The 13,298-nt window shown below is 37.0% G+C and overlaps 1 protein-coding gene and 1 long non-coding RNA gene across 3 annotated transcripts in view; one reads left to right on the forward strand and one right to left on the reverse strand.

Moving 5' to 3' along the window:
• Nucleotides 1-13,298, forward strand: part of LOC103480546 (uncharacterized) — a 39,124-nt gene that overhangs the window by 14,366 nt on the left and 11,460 nt on the right. Inside the window, exons 6-12 of the mRNA XM_008435527.2 lie at nt 698-955; nt 3,122-3,379; nt 4,017-4,289; nt 5,429-5,686; nt 5,997-6,002; nt 6,182-6,261; nt 6,343-6,387. Coding sequence (XP_008433749.2) covers nt 698-955; nt 3,122-3,379; nt 4,017-4,289; nt 5,429-5,686; nt 5,997-6,002; nt 6,182-6,261; nt 6,343-6,387 — 1,178 coding nt within the window. The remainder of the gene's footprint in view (nt 1-697; nt 956-3,121; nt 3,380-4,016; nt 4,290-5,428; nt 5,687-5,996; nt 6,003-6,181; nt 6,262-6,342; nt 6,388-13,298) is intronic.
• On the reverse strand, nt 8,070-10,673 carry LOC103480545 (uncharacterized). Of its 2 annotated transcripts, XR_536113.1 has the most exons (6): nt 10,587-10,673; nt 9,514-9,600; nt 9,014-9,081; nt 8,810-8,946; nt 8,480-8,685; nt 8,070-8,381 (listed from the first exon to the last, which is right to left on the reverse strand). It is a non-coding gene; the product is annotated as an uncharacterized LOC103480545 (long non-coding RNA). The 2 variants fall into 2 exon arrangements; XR_001777537.1 differs by having other exon boundaries at nt 8,480-8,946.

A 13,298-nucleotide genomic window follows, 5' to 3' on the forward strand; every position in this document is an offset into this window, starting at 1 on the left:
TTTTTTGTCATAGTACCCCCCAAGAATTAAAACTACTTTCACCCCTGAAGGTACCCCCTAAAATGCACGGGGAGGTGGCCATTTTGGGTGAAAGGGCATATTTTGGCTATTTTTCAATTTTAATCACGTCGAACTTTAACAAACTCCTAGGGATTTCTAGCCATCAACTTCATTTTTTGTCAAAATGCAGGTAAGCCATGGTGTCAACCATGCATCATCCGATATGAAACAAACTTGATATGTTTGACTTTTGTGAACCTCTAAAAAGCCCAAAGTAAACAGTAATTTGACTCCACTGCGCCACCAAGGTTATTCCAACATCTTTATCTCCTTAATATATCGTTTACATTTAATACTTATGATTTGCACCATATTTTTGGCTTTTTTAGAGAGCACTGCTGCACGTCTCAATCTGCGTCACCTAGCTGACGGGATAGGGAATGGCATGAGAGTGTTAACTGTGGCGAGCGAGTGGTGTGGCTGGAGCTCCCGCAGTCGCCATAAGACCATAGCGGCGCTGAGCTGCGGGGGCTTCCGACACTGCTTGCAGATTTAATTTGAATTTGTTTTTAATTAAATTATTATTTGGCTTAAACTGTTGGGACATCTTGTGTCATCGTCATCAAAATTTTGTTTTTATATGTTATCCTTTGGATGATAAATATTTTGAATCTTGTTTTTTCCTCTTTTGTCTTAGCATCAGGAAATGTGGAAGGCTTCAGGCCATCAGAACAAGTTGAGAGCAGCATCACTCTGCAATGGAATAAAATCAACAACAGCATCGGCTTTGTTCTCCAGTTTAACGGCACAGAGACATTCATCAGAGCGCCAGATGGAGACGGACCAGTAACTCACACAGTTTCATCTCTCACTGCTGGAACCAGATACACATTCACTCTCTTCTCTGTGTTTGGCAACATCAGAAGCAGTGGAGTACAACTTACAGCTGTTACTGGTAAGAATATGACGTACATTAAATTTTGCTCAACCACAAAGGCTCGTCACGAAAATAAATTTTGCTGGACGATTAATTGCTCCAGAAATTATTTCAGTGAATGATTATATTGTCATTTTAAGGCCTTTGCTAACTAAGCATTAAAAATTGCACAACAACGCAAATACACTCTCTCAGGGTCAATAAACTAATTTCTAAAGAACATGTAGCACTGGAACTGGAAGTCCTTGTAAAAACAAATTATTGGGATGGAGGGGGAAGAAGGGAGTTGGCATGGCATGGTTTACTTTCAGGTCCTTTTGTTGATCGGGAGGAGGGGAGAGGGACATACCCCTGGACGGTAGCCCCTGTAACCCCTATCAGAAACCGCCACTGCACCTCAGTGAGAGTAGACAGTCACTCAGACGGAAACAGCCCAATTGTTGAAGTTTTGTTGTTTTTTTATCCCCAAGGTGCAGTTGTATCATTTAGTTGCTACTGTTTTACAGCATAGCGGGTCCACAGGTTCATTGTTTCACCACAGTCATTCGGTTTGATCCAACGCGTTTCCAGACTGCTAGCTGTCACATTTGGCTTTTAAACCTACATTTTCCTGGCTCACTCGTCTTCATGGGGCTTTATGCCTCTGTCATAGGATACCAGGAGCCCGGCAGGTAACTGAGGTAACGCTTACGGGAGACAGCGCTGCTCCCTCTCCATTGATTTCTATGGAGCTTGCGCAGTGAGGCGACGGTGCTTGTCCTCAACCAGCCGAGCGAACAATAAGTCCTGCATGTGAAATTTGGAGCTCGTGCACACACGGGCTAGTGTCGCTACACAAGAAAATTGAAAATTGTTCAACTTTTTTTGTTGTTGTCACTATCATGTTCCATATGTTGGGTTCAGCCCAAGTGGATGACAACTGAGGATTTTCGTCCACTTGGATGAAAAGCCTCAGTTTTTCGTCTGTGTTGAGTCATTACCAAGGAGAGGAAAGGAGAAACACGAGGCACCAGAATTAAGTTTTTTGTCTTCTAGTCTCTTTGGTAGAGAGAGGATTAAAACAGGATTATTGCCTGTTAAAACAGGCAAGATTATCAAGCTAATTTTATTATCGAGCTCATGAGATTAATTTGTTTTTAGCGCAACAAGCCTACAACCAAGGCCAAATGATTTCTCCAAAATCTTGAACCCCAGCTGATGCCCAATGCTTTTAAATGTTGTCGGGTGACATCCATGAATGTCAAATATTGAGTTGGAGAATGAATATGCACTCTGTGCTACAGTGGGATTAAAAGCAGTACTTCAGCCAAAAGTTTTAATGATAAATGTAAATAAAATATCTCCAAATGAATAGATCACAAGTGGTTTTCTTGCACTCTGAAACAGGCAAAGCCTTGCAATTTGCCATCACACCGATTTGAGGAAGTGGAAGCAGAGGAGACAGGCTATGGGTGGAGTGGAGAGAGGTTTATTGTGACGTGGATTGGATTTGCGCTCGGGGTGAATGGCTTCCAAGGCACGCTTTCTTGGCCAACTGTAAGGCATGATCTTGCCTAGGCTCTCACCTCTTGCTGGTCTTCTGTGTTATTTCACGCACCATGTCATCTTTCTGCCGTCAAGAAGACCAAATCTTAGTCTCAGTTGGCTGAGAAAGGCATCGCTACAAGTCATGTTGTGGTTTGCTTCCAAGAGTGTGTTCAGTTGAGATCTGGGCACGGCCTCTGGCCTCGGTTCTCACGCACCAGCTTAACCTTCAAGTCTGTGATTATTGGAAAAGCCATTCTGCTTCATCTGCTGCATCTTGTGGAACGACAGATCTCTTGCTGGACACAGGCTTGTTTGGCTGGAGTCTCTTCTGGAATCTCTGTGGCTATGAAGGAGCTTCAGAAGTAGACACAGAAAACCCACTGTGCCACATCGCCCCCTGCTGGTTGGGTTGCAAAACATGCGGATGTGAAAGTAATTTTGTGCCTGCCACATTTTACTTAACTAGATTTGGTTTCTTATATAAGAGCTTGATAAAATATTGTGACTTCATTTCCATCTTTATAAATTGAAATAACATTTTGCCTACCATAGGGGACGTTTCATCATCACAACCATCACAGTATTGTTTGTACATGTTGTCTTTTGGTGGATAGAGATTTTGAAGAAATTAACTGTTTTCCGTCATTTTTTTCTCAGCACCTCAAGATGCAGAAGACCTGAGAGCATCAGATCAAGATGAGAGCAGCATCACTCTGCAGTGGAGTAAAATCAACAACAGCACCAGCTTTGTTCTCCAGTTTAACGGATCAGAGACAAACATCATAGCACCAGATGGAGACGGACCAGTGAACTACACAGTTTCATCTCTCACTGCTGGAACCAGATACACATTCACGCTCTTCTCCGTGTTTGAGAACGTCAGAAGCAGTGGAGTACAACTTGAAGCTGCAACAGGTAAGAAAATGACCATAATTACCCTGCCAACAACAAAGTCCATTACCAAAACATTTCTTGAGTAATTACTGAAACTCTGTGTTCATATGCGATGAGCGAAAACATGTTGAGTTTTAAACTTGTCTAATGTGATGAAAATCAATGATTTGTTACATTTATTTTTAGATACTACATTGAGACAACCATGGCTAAAGTACGAAAAGACTGCAAATAAGACGTAAATGCAAACGTCATTTGGCCATTTGAGCAAAATCATTTATTCTGGTTATAGAAAAGCCTTCATTACATATGTGTACATAATATGATGGAAGCAGTTCTAGTGTTTGAAAATCAAACTTTTCAATCAAAGAGAAAAACTCAAAATCAACTGATCTGACCTTTATTGTATACTTTAGCATTTGAACATAGCAGTATGTTTTACTTTACCCAGTTTGATTTCTTATATTAGAGTTTCATAAAATATTGTTACTTGATTAGGATTTTTTTTAAACTAAATTATTTTCTGGATTAAGATTTTAGGACATGTTGCATCATCATCATCATCATCTCAATATTGTTTTCGAATATTATCTTTTAGAGAATAAAAAATTTTACCTTTTTTTCCTCTTTAATAACATAAAATTATCTAATTTTTAAGGTGCTTTTGTCTCAGCACCTAAAAATCCACAAGGCTTCAGGTCATCAGATCAAGATGAAAGCAGCATCACTCTGCAGTGGAATAAAATCAACAACAGCACCAGCTTTGTTCTCCTGTTTAACGGCATTCAGACATTCATCAGAGCACCAGATGGAGACGGACCAGTGAACCACACAGTTTCATCTCTCACTGCTGGAACCAGATACACATTCACTCTCTTTTCTGTGTTTGAGAACGTCAGAAGCAGTGGAGTACAATTTACTGCAGTCACTGGTATGAATATAAAGCACATACATTTATTAACAACCACGGCAAATGGTTTTTCCTCCAAAATCATGAAAATCAGGTTGAACCATCAATGATTCAAACTTGCTAACATCACACTTAACAATAAATTCAAATCTCAATTTAGTGGAAAAAAAATACTTTAACCCAAGATAAATATTATTTTTGGCCTTTTTATATTATTTCAGGATGTATCCAGAGTTAACTGAAAGTATTAATGGTGCCAGTTTGACAACTGTGCTAAAACAAAACTTCAAACAATTTTTATTGTCTTCTATTAATAATAAAGAGTACGCTGTTTCTGATTGATGAAATTAGATTTTACAACAGTAGGAATACAGATTAAGTTGGACGTTTGTAGATTCAAACAGTTGTGCTTTAAAATACACACTTCTAAATTAAATAATGGTAACAAGCACCTGTGAATAAATACCTTATTTTTTTATGGACACAAAGTCTAAGATTTGAAAACACTAGTGGAGGGTTTTAATTTTATGGGACTAAATTGTCTAACGCCACATGCAATGAGGAAGTAACACTATGAGCCAGAACATTAATTTATAAGGGTAAAAAATAAATTAATAGAATTGGAATGTTTAAAATTTGAAATAAAAGCCAAGAGCAAACAGCCATCAAGCAGAATGTTGAACAATAAGTGTTTTAAACTTTAGTGTAAAGAAACTCAATGTTCAGTATAAACATATTAACAAATCTTTGAGACAATCATGGCTCAAATATGAAAAGACAAACAAGTCTCGTATGCAAACATATAATTTGGCCATTTTAGCCAGTCTTTATTACATGAGTATGTATTTATATCATTTTGCAAAAAGCAAAATATACTTAAATGCATATTTAATGGTCCAGTCAAACTCTCTTCATTCAAACAGTAAACCTGAAAATCATCTGATCCCTGAACTTTATTTTATGCTTCAGCATTTGAACATAAATGTTTGTTTTACTTTACCAGATTTGATTTCTTAGATTAGAATTTGATCAAATAACATTACTTGACTTGGAAACTTGGGACTTTTTTTTATCATCATGACAATATTGTTTATAAATGTAAACTTTTGGAGGATAAAGGTTTTGAATAAATTATTTAAATTTGTCCTCACTTGTCTTAGCGCCTAAAAATGCCAAAGGCTTCAGAGCATCAGAACAAGATGAGACCAGCATCACTCTGCGATGGAATAAAGTCGGCATCAACATCAGCTTTGTTCTGCAGTTTAACGGCACAGAGACAAACATCAGTTCACCAGATGGAGACGGACCAGTGAAACACACAGTCACATCTCTGACCGCTCGGACAAACTACACATTCACCCTGTTCTCTGTGTTTGACAATGTCAGAAGCAGTGGAGTCAGTATACTTGCAACTACTGGTAAAATACTTAATCCCATAGATAAATTCAAAAATAAGGCAAATCCAACAGATTTGCTTTATTTGTTACATAAATTCAAATTTGCAGTGGTTTTAATTACTTTAATTTTACTGGAGAACTTAAAAAAGATTGCGCAAAGTCTTATTTTGAAACACCTGCAATTATTGTCTTTCTGTTGTTCTTTCCTTGAAATTACAAGAAAATTAAAATATGAAATCACCCCAGTATTGTTTCATTGATTTTCTTTCTTCTTTTCATGTCAACAAAACCAACCTGCTTGAAACTTGAAACTTCATTGACCAACAAACAGGGCCAAGTGAGTAAATAAACAATTTTTTTGTATTTTTTTCCCTTATTTGGACATTTTTTGTCATATAAAAATATTACAGTTTGAATTTTTCTCAAACAATCATCACATTACTTTTATTAATCTGCAATTTAATCGATTTCTGTTATGTTAGTGAATTATAAATGTCTAATTTTTGTTATCAACAGATTATGTTTTGGGATTGAATCTGAGGATGAAGATTCTTGGAGCAATGACAGAATCAGAGCTAGAAGACGTTTTGATAGAGGTGAGCTAGTATCTATTTTGACTTCTTTATGTCTATTTGTGTCTATTTCAACCTTTGACTCATATGTGTTTTTCAATTCAGCTTTTCAGAAAATATAATCTGCCACCACAGCTTACTCTGAAAAATGTTTCTTCCAAACCATGAAATCGCCGATGGAATCAAATTCTGGATAATTCATCTGTAACGTTCTTTCCTTTCCCTGAAATAACATGAGGTTTATTTTATGTACTAATTTCATAATTCTGGGATGTTGTCATTTTACAGATTTGATTTTCTTTTGCTTGATATTTTAACCTGTTTTGGTTCACCAATAATTTGATTTATATGGGTTTTTTTCATTAATCATTTGTTTCTGCTGTGATTTTGTTGCCTTTAAATAAAGTTTTGGGTATCAACGAATTGGTTACTTTTTATTGGAAAAGTGGTCTTGGATGAAATACTGAGGGCTGGATGCAAAATCTTGAAGAAGAAAAAAGTTGTGTTATTTGATTGTATGCACAAATCCCAACTCATTAATGAAAACAAAGTAAAAGTATAAAAAAGTAAAACTTAGGTCAGTGTGACTCCATGTTGCTTCCCTGGTCATTATATTTTTAAATACAGATTTATAACCTTATTAATGCAAGAAATCTTCATCATTCTTCAGCTTCTCTCCATCTAGTGGAGAGAAGCAAATATTGTATGTATTTATTTATATTGGGAAGAAAAAGGGAAGCAAGCATTAAGTGTGATGGCTGCTATTGCAGTGAATCAGGTCCCGTCTGAACTTGATGTCGGATCTCATTTCATTGGACATTTTCCGGAGGCCACAGGAGGAGAGGAGGGGAGGATGGACCTGAGTCCAGCTGGGGCCTGCGACTAGTCCCAGCCGCAAAGATTGATGGCAAAGCGGCCCTCATACAGGCGTAACCCCGGGAGGAACTGGGCTGTGGAATGCGAGCTGCCCAGTGGGCCACTTTAGGTAAGCTGAAATGGTGCTGCGGGATGAACCAAACGCCGGGTTAAGGAGCCCGATGCCGACAATCATCAGACCCCAGAAAAGGTGTTGGTTGTTCTTAAAAACATGCAATGTGATACTATCAATGAGTGCCGCTGCGTTTAAGCTGTGTTGTAATTTGTTTTAAACTTGTGCATATGTTTTAATTTGTTTGACTTTTGTGTAACCAGGTTGTTGTGTATGTGAGATCGATGGCATCAGGAAATACACAAAAAATTTACTTGAGCATATGAATTAACTGGATGTACCGTAGCAAAGTCCCACAGTCCACACTTGTGGTTTAGCAACAAAGTAGAGCTTTGCTCTTTGAAAATGTAAAATTTGAATGCCATCTTAAACATAAAGGTGGGATTCAAACTACACAAATTTAAAATACTAGTAAATTCATGCCTTAGAATACTACTTAAAGATTTTTGGTAACACTTTATTTGACGGTGTGTGAATAAGAATGGCATGACACTGTCACAAACATGACATAACATCTGTCATGAAGATAAAGAAGTCTTTACACAGTAAAAACTGCTGGATTAAAAATAACCCAATTCGTAACCCAGTGCTGGGTCAAATATGGACCGACCCAACGGTGGGTTGTTTTAACCCAAGTGGGCTGGGTTGATGGTTTGACCCAGCACATTGGGTCATGGCAACTAGCCAAATGTTGGGTTAAATTGACTTGTTTAAATTGGTTAAACTGACCCAAAATTGGGTTGAAACTCATAATCCAACACAAGGGTTATTATACCACTATAGTTGGGTTAAAAAATATATTTATCTTAAATGTCACTATATAAAAACAGAATTAAAAACAATATGAATTTAAAGCTTCTTTTATTTACATGTTATGCATATGTAGAGCCAGCAGATTTCATTTACAAAAGGTACAAGTAAGTTTTTTCAAAAGTATATAGTTAAATCACTTCAACTCATTTAGCTACAACTCCAGAAGTATCTGTTACTACACATTAGAAAACATTTCATGTAAAAAGTCTGCTTTAAAGCAAACTACAAGTAAAAGTTTCAGCCATTAAACAAGGAGCATTTTTAACGACATTTTTTCAGTCTCCCTGCATGAGAACATACGGGTTGTCGCATTTTGTAGATGTGCCTTTAGGTTTGTCCCAACCTGATGGAGAAAGATGACAGAAAAAAAAGGCCATTAGTGATGCACTTATTTAAACAGTAAACAATTTGAGCATGATTCAGAGATGAAGGTTGACTTACAGGCTGGATATCAACGAAACCTTCTGAACTTCCAGGTTGATGGGTCTGAAACTCTTCTCCCAAATGCGTAAGGTGTGCAACAGTCATTATGCTGTTTGGTTCCTAGAGATGAGTAGGTATCACCACAAGGGGGCGCCTATTCCCTTTTTTGCTGTACTATTGTACAGAAGAACTAGTCTTCCATTTTGTTGTAGAAGAGAACATAGCTGATGATGAGGTGCAGAACAGTAAACTAATGTTACTTTTCTAATGTATGGAAATATAATGCTTAGTAGCGTGAAGAAATGGCTTTAGGTGGACGAAGTTAAATAAATTGAAAGTGTGGAATACTTCAAAAGTGCGTCCTGCTGTTTTTGGTTAGAGTGGCTAACCACCGCTAACTCCTTCTCCAACCTCTCGCCACACCGTCACAGGTGGAGTGGGGCGGAGTACTGGCAGCAGCTCCAGGGCTACATCATCTTGTCTGTCTGGCAAACATAAGCTTGTGTCAAAATGTTAAAAACAGTTTAGAAAACATCTCTTGAGCTTCAATACCTTAAGGGAGAAAATCCATGTTGTTGAGAAGATGGCTGCTCCTTTCTCTTCTTGGCCATACAAAAGATCTTCATTGAGAACAAGAGAGAGAAGACACAAAAACAGGCCTTTAGTGAATTTAAAGGTAAAGAGCTACATTCTCAAAAACTAATTTCTGACTGATTCCATCTTAACACAAAAACTCACGACTGAATGTGATGCACTTATTTAAACAATTTGAGCATAATTCAGAGATGAATGTTGACTTACAGGTTGGATATTAATGAATATTAATATCCAATAAATATTAATATTACAGGTTGGATAATAGACCCATGAACTTTCAGGTTCATGGGTCTGAAACTCTTCTCCCAAATTAGTAAGGTGGAGCAGGGAGGAATACTGGCAGCAGCTGCAGGACTACATCTTCTTCTGTATCAAACATAAGCTAGTAATAAAATGTTGCAATAACTAAAAAGCATGAAAACATTTTAGAGAACATTTCTTCCGAGCTTCAATACCTTGAGGGAGCAGACTCATGTTCTTCGCCATACAGAAGGTCTTCGTTGAGAACAGAGTTTGGGTTTCGCTTAATTCTCCTGAATATCCTGGATGTAAAATTACAAAATCTATCAGAATAGACAAAATCACAAAACAAACTTTAAGAATGACTGAATTCAATCTTATAGCTGTCTCCACTGCAAATAACTTGTACATAGCCAGCAATTTCAAATGTTCAGAGTAATTTTTATGTTCCTAAAAATAAATATAGCACTTAATATAAAATGACACATAATTTAATTTAGAAGTAAAACTTAACTTACACTAACTTAGTGCTGAATAACTTTCAGCAACAACTTTAAATAAATGTATTTGTAGTTAATAGTAACAATAATAAAATTAGCAAACATTAACATTAGATAGTCTTATTTTTGCTTTTAACTCGTTCCCTTAAACCAGCGGGAGTTTGAAAGCAATGTGCCGGGAGACTGTGGTTCTCTCTCGGCTTAATGAGCCTTAACGAGCCGCGGATAAGTCCGAAACCGTCCGAGCATGTTTGTAATTAAGCTATATGTTAATAAACCAAGCGCATAATTCAAGTTTACACAACAAATTTATCGCCTAATAACTTTGTAAAAGTTATTTTATTTTCAAAAAGCATAATATGCCCACTTTATTAATAGCTCTGCTTGCCCTCCTCCGCCATAACTTTTGGTGTTCGAACACTAGCCTCAGCCCGCTAAGGATGCGCGCGCATATTGCACACTAGTGAACTAAGCCCGCAAAAATCAGGGGACAAACCGTCTATCTTTTCTTTTAAAACTAAATCGATTTTTAAAATTTTGATTATGTTAAGTTTCGAACAAATACGATTAAACAACTGAATTTAATTTACTTGACAAATTGGGCCCTTCCCCATAATCTTTTTTTTCCAACAGTCATGTTGTAGCAACACGGAAGCTCTTTGTCAGAGCAACATACTGTAATAAATATCTTAAATAACCATAAAAATAAATATCAAACATGTTCGAAAAAGATTATACTTATTTCTAAAATCCTATTCACGTTGAAACTTTATGTTCTTTTAACTTACTATGTCTTTATTTCAAAGTAGAGGAGAAGCCCGATATGCAACGTTCACAGTCTTGTTGAAAATGGAGGCTTGTGAAGAGGGGCGTGGCTTCTTCCAAGTTTCGTCTTTAACCTAAACGTTTGGGCAAATCAGTGGCACAACTGCACATTATGGACCTTACCACAGGGGCCGCGTTTCATTGGCTAATGCTCATTTTACGTCACAGCGCAGCTATCACGTGCGTTACCGTCTCACAAAAGCAAGCTACAGTAGTAAAAACATGCTAATGTACATTGTGGACTAGCAGACCGTCAGAAAGTTTTTGTACAGACAGATGAGTCCAGTGATAATGTTGTCGCCACTCCAGACTGTAATCTAGATTTAACACTAAGATATTTACACTTTTTCTCACATTATATAAAGTATGTTTGGCATTTTCTCGCTTTCTCCTACAGTTTATAGTCACCTAATTTATTTTGGTTACCTTCAAGATGATAAAATTGTTCCGACACCATGAACTTGAGCATTCTGACAATTTTGCTCATTGTTTCATGTTTGTGTCTCATTCGCCTGGGAAACTGCTGCATAATCTGAATATTTCTACGGATGACTGGATTTCGACTCTTACTGGAAGTCTTCTGACATCTTCAGTGAAAAAAACACATAATTAGAGTATGATGCTGCTGACTATCTGCTTGCATGACCTTTAAGTCCCACAAATTATAATGTTGGCAACAGACTTTTGATAAAACACCCTAATGCAAAGTGAATCCCTATGAATTCTGGTTGTCTTAGTTACTGGTGCATCAAATGACAGTTCTCTGCTTTGTTGCGTGAGAACTTTCATTTTAAAACTATGCTCATCCACATTCCTGTACTGTCAGATGCTGGTAGCTAATTGAATGTCTCTTCCATGAAAACCACACCCACCTGTTGTACCTTTAAACATGCACTACATTGCAAGATTTTGTTGTAGTGTGCTTCGTAGCTTATAGGTTTTTAGCTTGCATAAGTTGTGAAATGCATTCATAGTGTTTGGCTTTAGTAGACATTATCTGGATACTGTAGTTTTTTCTTCAGCTTTTGCTGATGGATTTCAGGCTGATCATGTTTGGGCTCACAGGTTTGTGTCTGTTTTCTTATTCTGGCTTCTTATAATCTTTTTTCATTTAGTTATTTTTGCACAATGGGAAACTGAGACAGAGAGGAAAGGTAAGGCAATAGTTAAATTTAAGTTCTGTGTTAAAAATGTGCAAGTACATTCTAGCTCCAGAGACCTGATTCGTTCAATTTTATGATTTGCGACGATGTCAATTATGGAATCTTTCTGTTAAATTGAGTGAATACATGTAAGTGATTAGCACTCGCACTTCAATGAAAGAAAATAAAAGGTGCAAATCCTACTGGGGACCTACTTACATGTTCTGTCTTACTTTCTCCAACATCCTCGATGTACAAAATCAGATATGAAATGTGCTGAACAAGGCCAATCAATTTGGCCTTTTTTCTCACTGTTTGACATTAAATATGGCTGAACATTTCTGAAACCTTTGTGTCCATTAGAATTATCAATATTCATAAAATTTTAAATTCTCTGTTCCTCTGATTTTGACCGACTTGTTTCCATTTTGCCAGGATGTCACTTAAGTAAGTAGTGTGTTTAAAATACATCCACAGGTTTACCTCCATATAACTCTAACATTGTTTTACAAATATTAAAGTTATTAACATCCTCCGCTGGGTTTTCTCTAAATATTTTAACATTATAGTAATCTTAGTTAGCCTGAAGAAAACTAGGGACTATGATATATAATGTCATCCAGTCAAGCTGATCTCCAATAATAAAGTAATTGCCATGGGATTTTGCCAAGGAGGTCATTAAGCATTTGACTCAGGAGTATCTCATAAAATTATGACGTTGGCAATAAACTTTTGATATAGACTTTTAATATAAATCATTTTGAACTACACAGATAATGGATATTACAGTAAAACAAATTGTAGACCTGAATGTCAACATTGACAGCGACTCTCATTTAACTACTCATCTTGTTATGTGGATAGTCTAATAATAATTAAATGATTTTAGTGACTGTTTTTGCTGCTATTTTCCATTGTAATTCAATGCTGTTAAAGTTTAATGGGTTTTTATTTCAGGCGTCCTGCTCAGTGTTGCTAGTGCCCAAAGCCATCAGTACTACTTTGTGAACACGTTGCTAACATGGACAGAAGCTCAGAGTGTCTGCAGACGGAACTACACTGATCTGGCCACCATTGAAAGCACAGCTGATGTTGGTGACTTTCTAAGTACCACCTCAAATTATACAGGTGAGTTTTTAACTTGAAAAAAGGAAGACAACACACATAAATACAAACCCTGCATTGTTTATATCAGTATTACTGAAAGTCTTAACAGTAAACATGTTTCACTGAAGCTTCTAAATATAATAAAGATATTTTTTTATTATTTACTTAGGCAAGGCATGGATCGGTCTCTACGACGACACAATAAACAGCTGGCAATGGTCCCTAAATGACAGCAGCTTCTATGGTCCTGGAGAAAATTCATTTAGGAACTGGCAACCTGGGCAACCCGACGATTATTATGGACAACAGCATTGTGTCAGGTTTTATGGTTCTAGTGATAGCTCACCGGGCCAATGGGATGACATTCAGTGCATGGTAGCAATGGAATTTGTGTGCTACAATGGTAAGTGTAGCACACAAATATAT

Source organism: Poecilia reticulata, linkage group LG18, assembly GCF_000633615.1.
Source record: "Poecilia reticulata strain Guanapo linkage group LG18, Guppy_female_1.0+MT, whole genome shotgun sequence".
NCBI classification, from domain to species: Eukaryota; Metazoa; Chordata; class Actinopteri; order Cyprinodontiformes; family Poeciliidae; genus Poecilia; species Poecilia reticulata.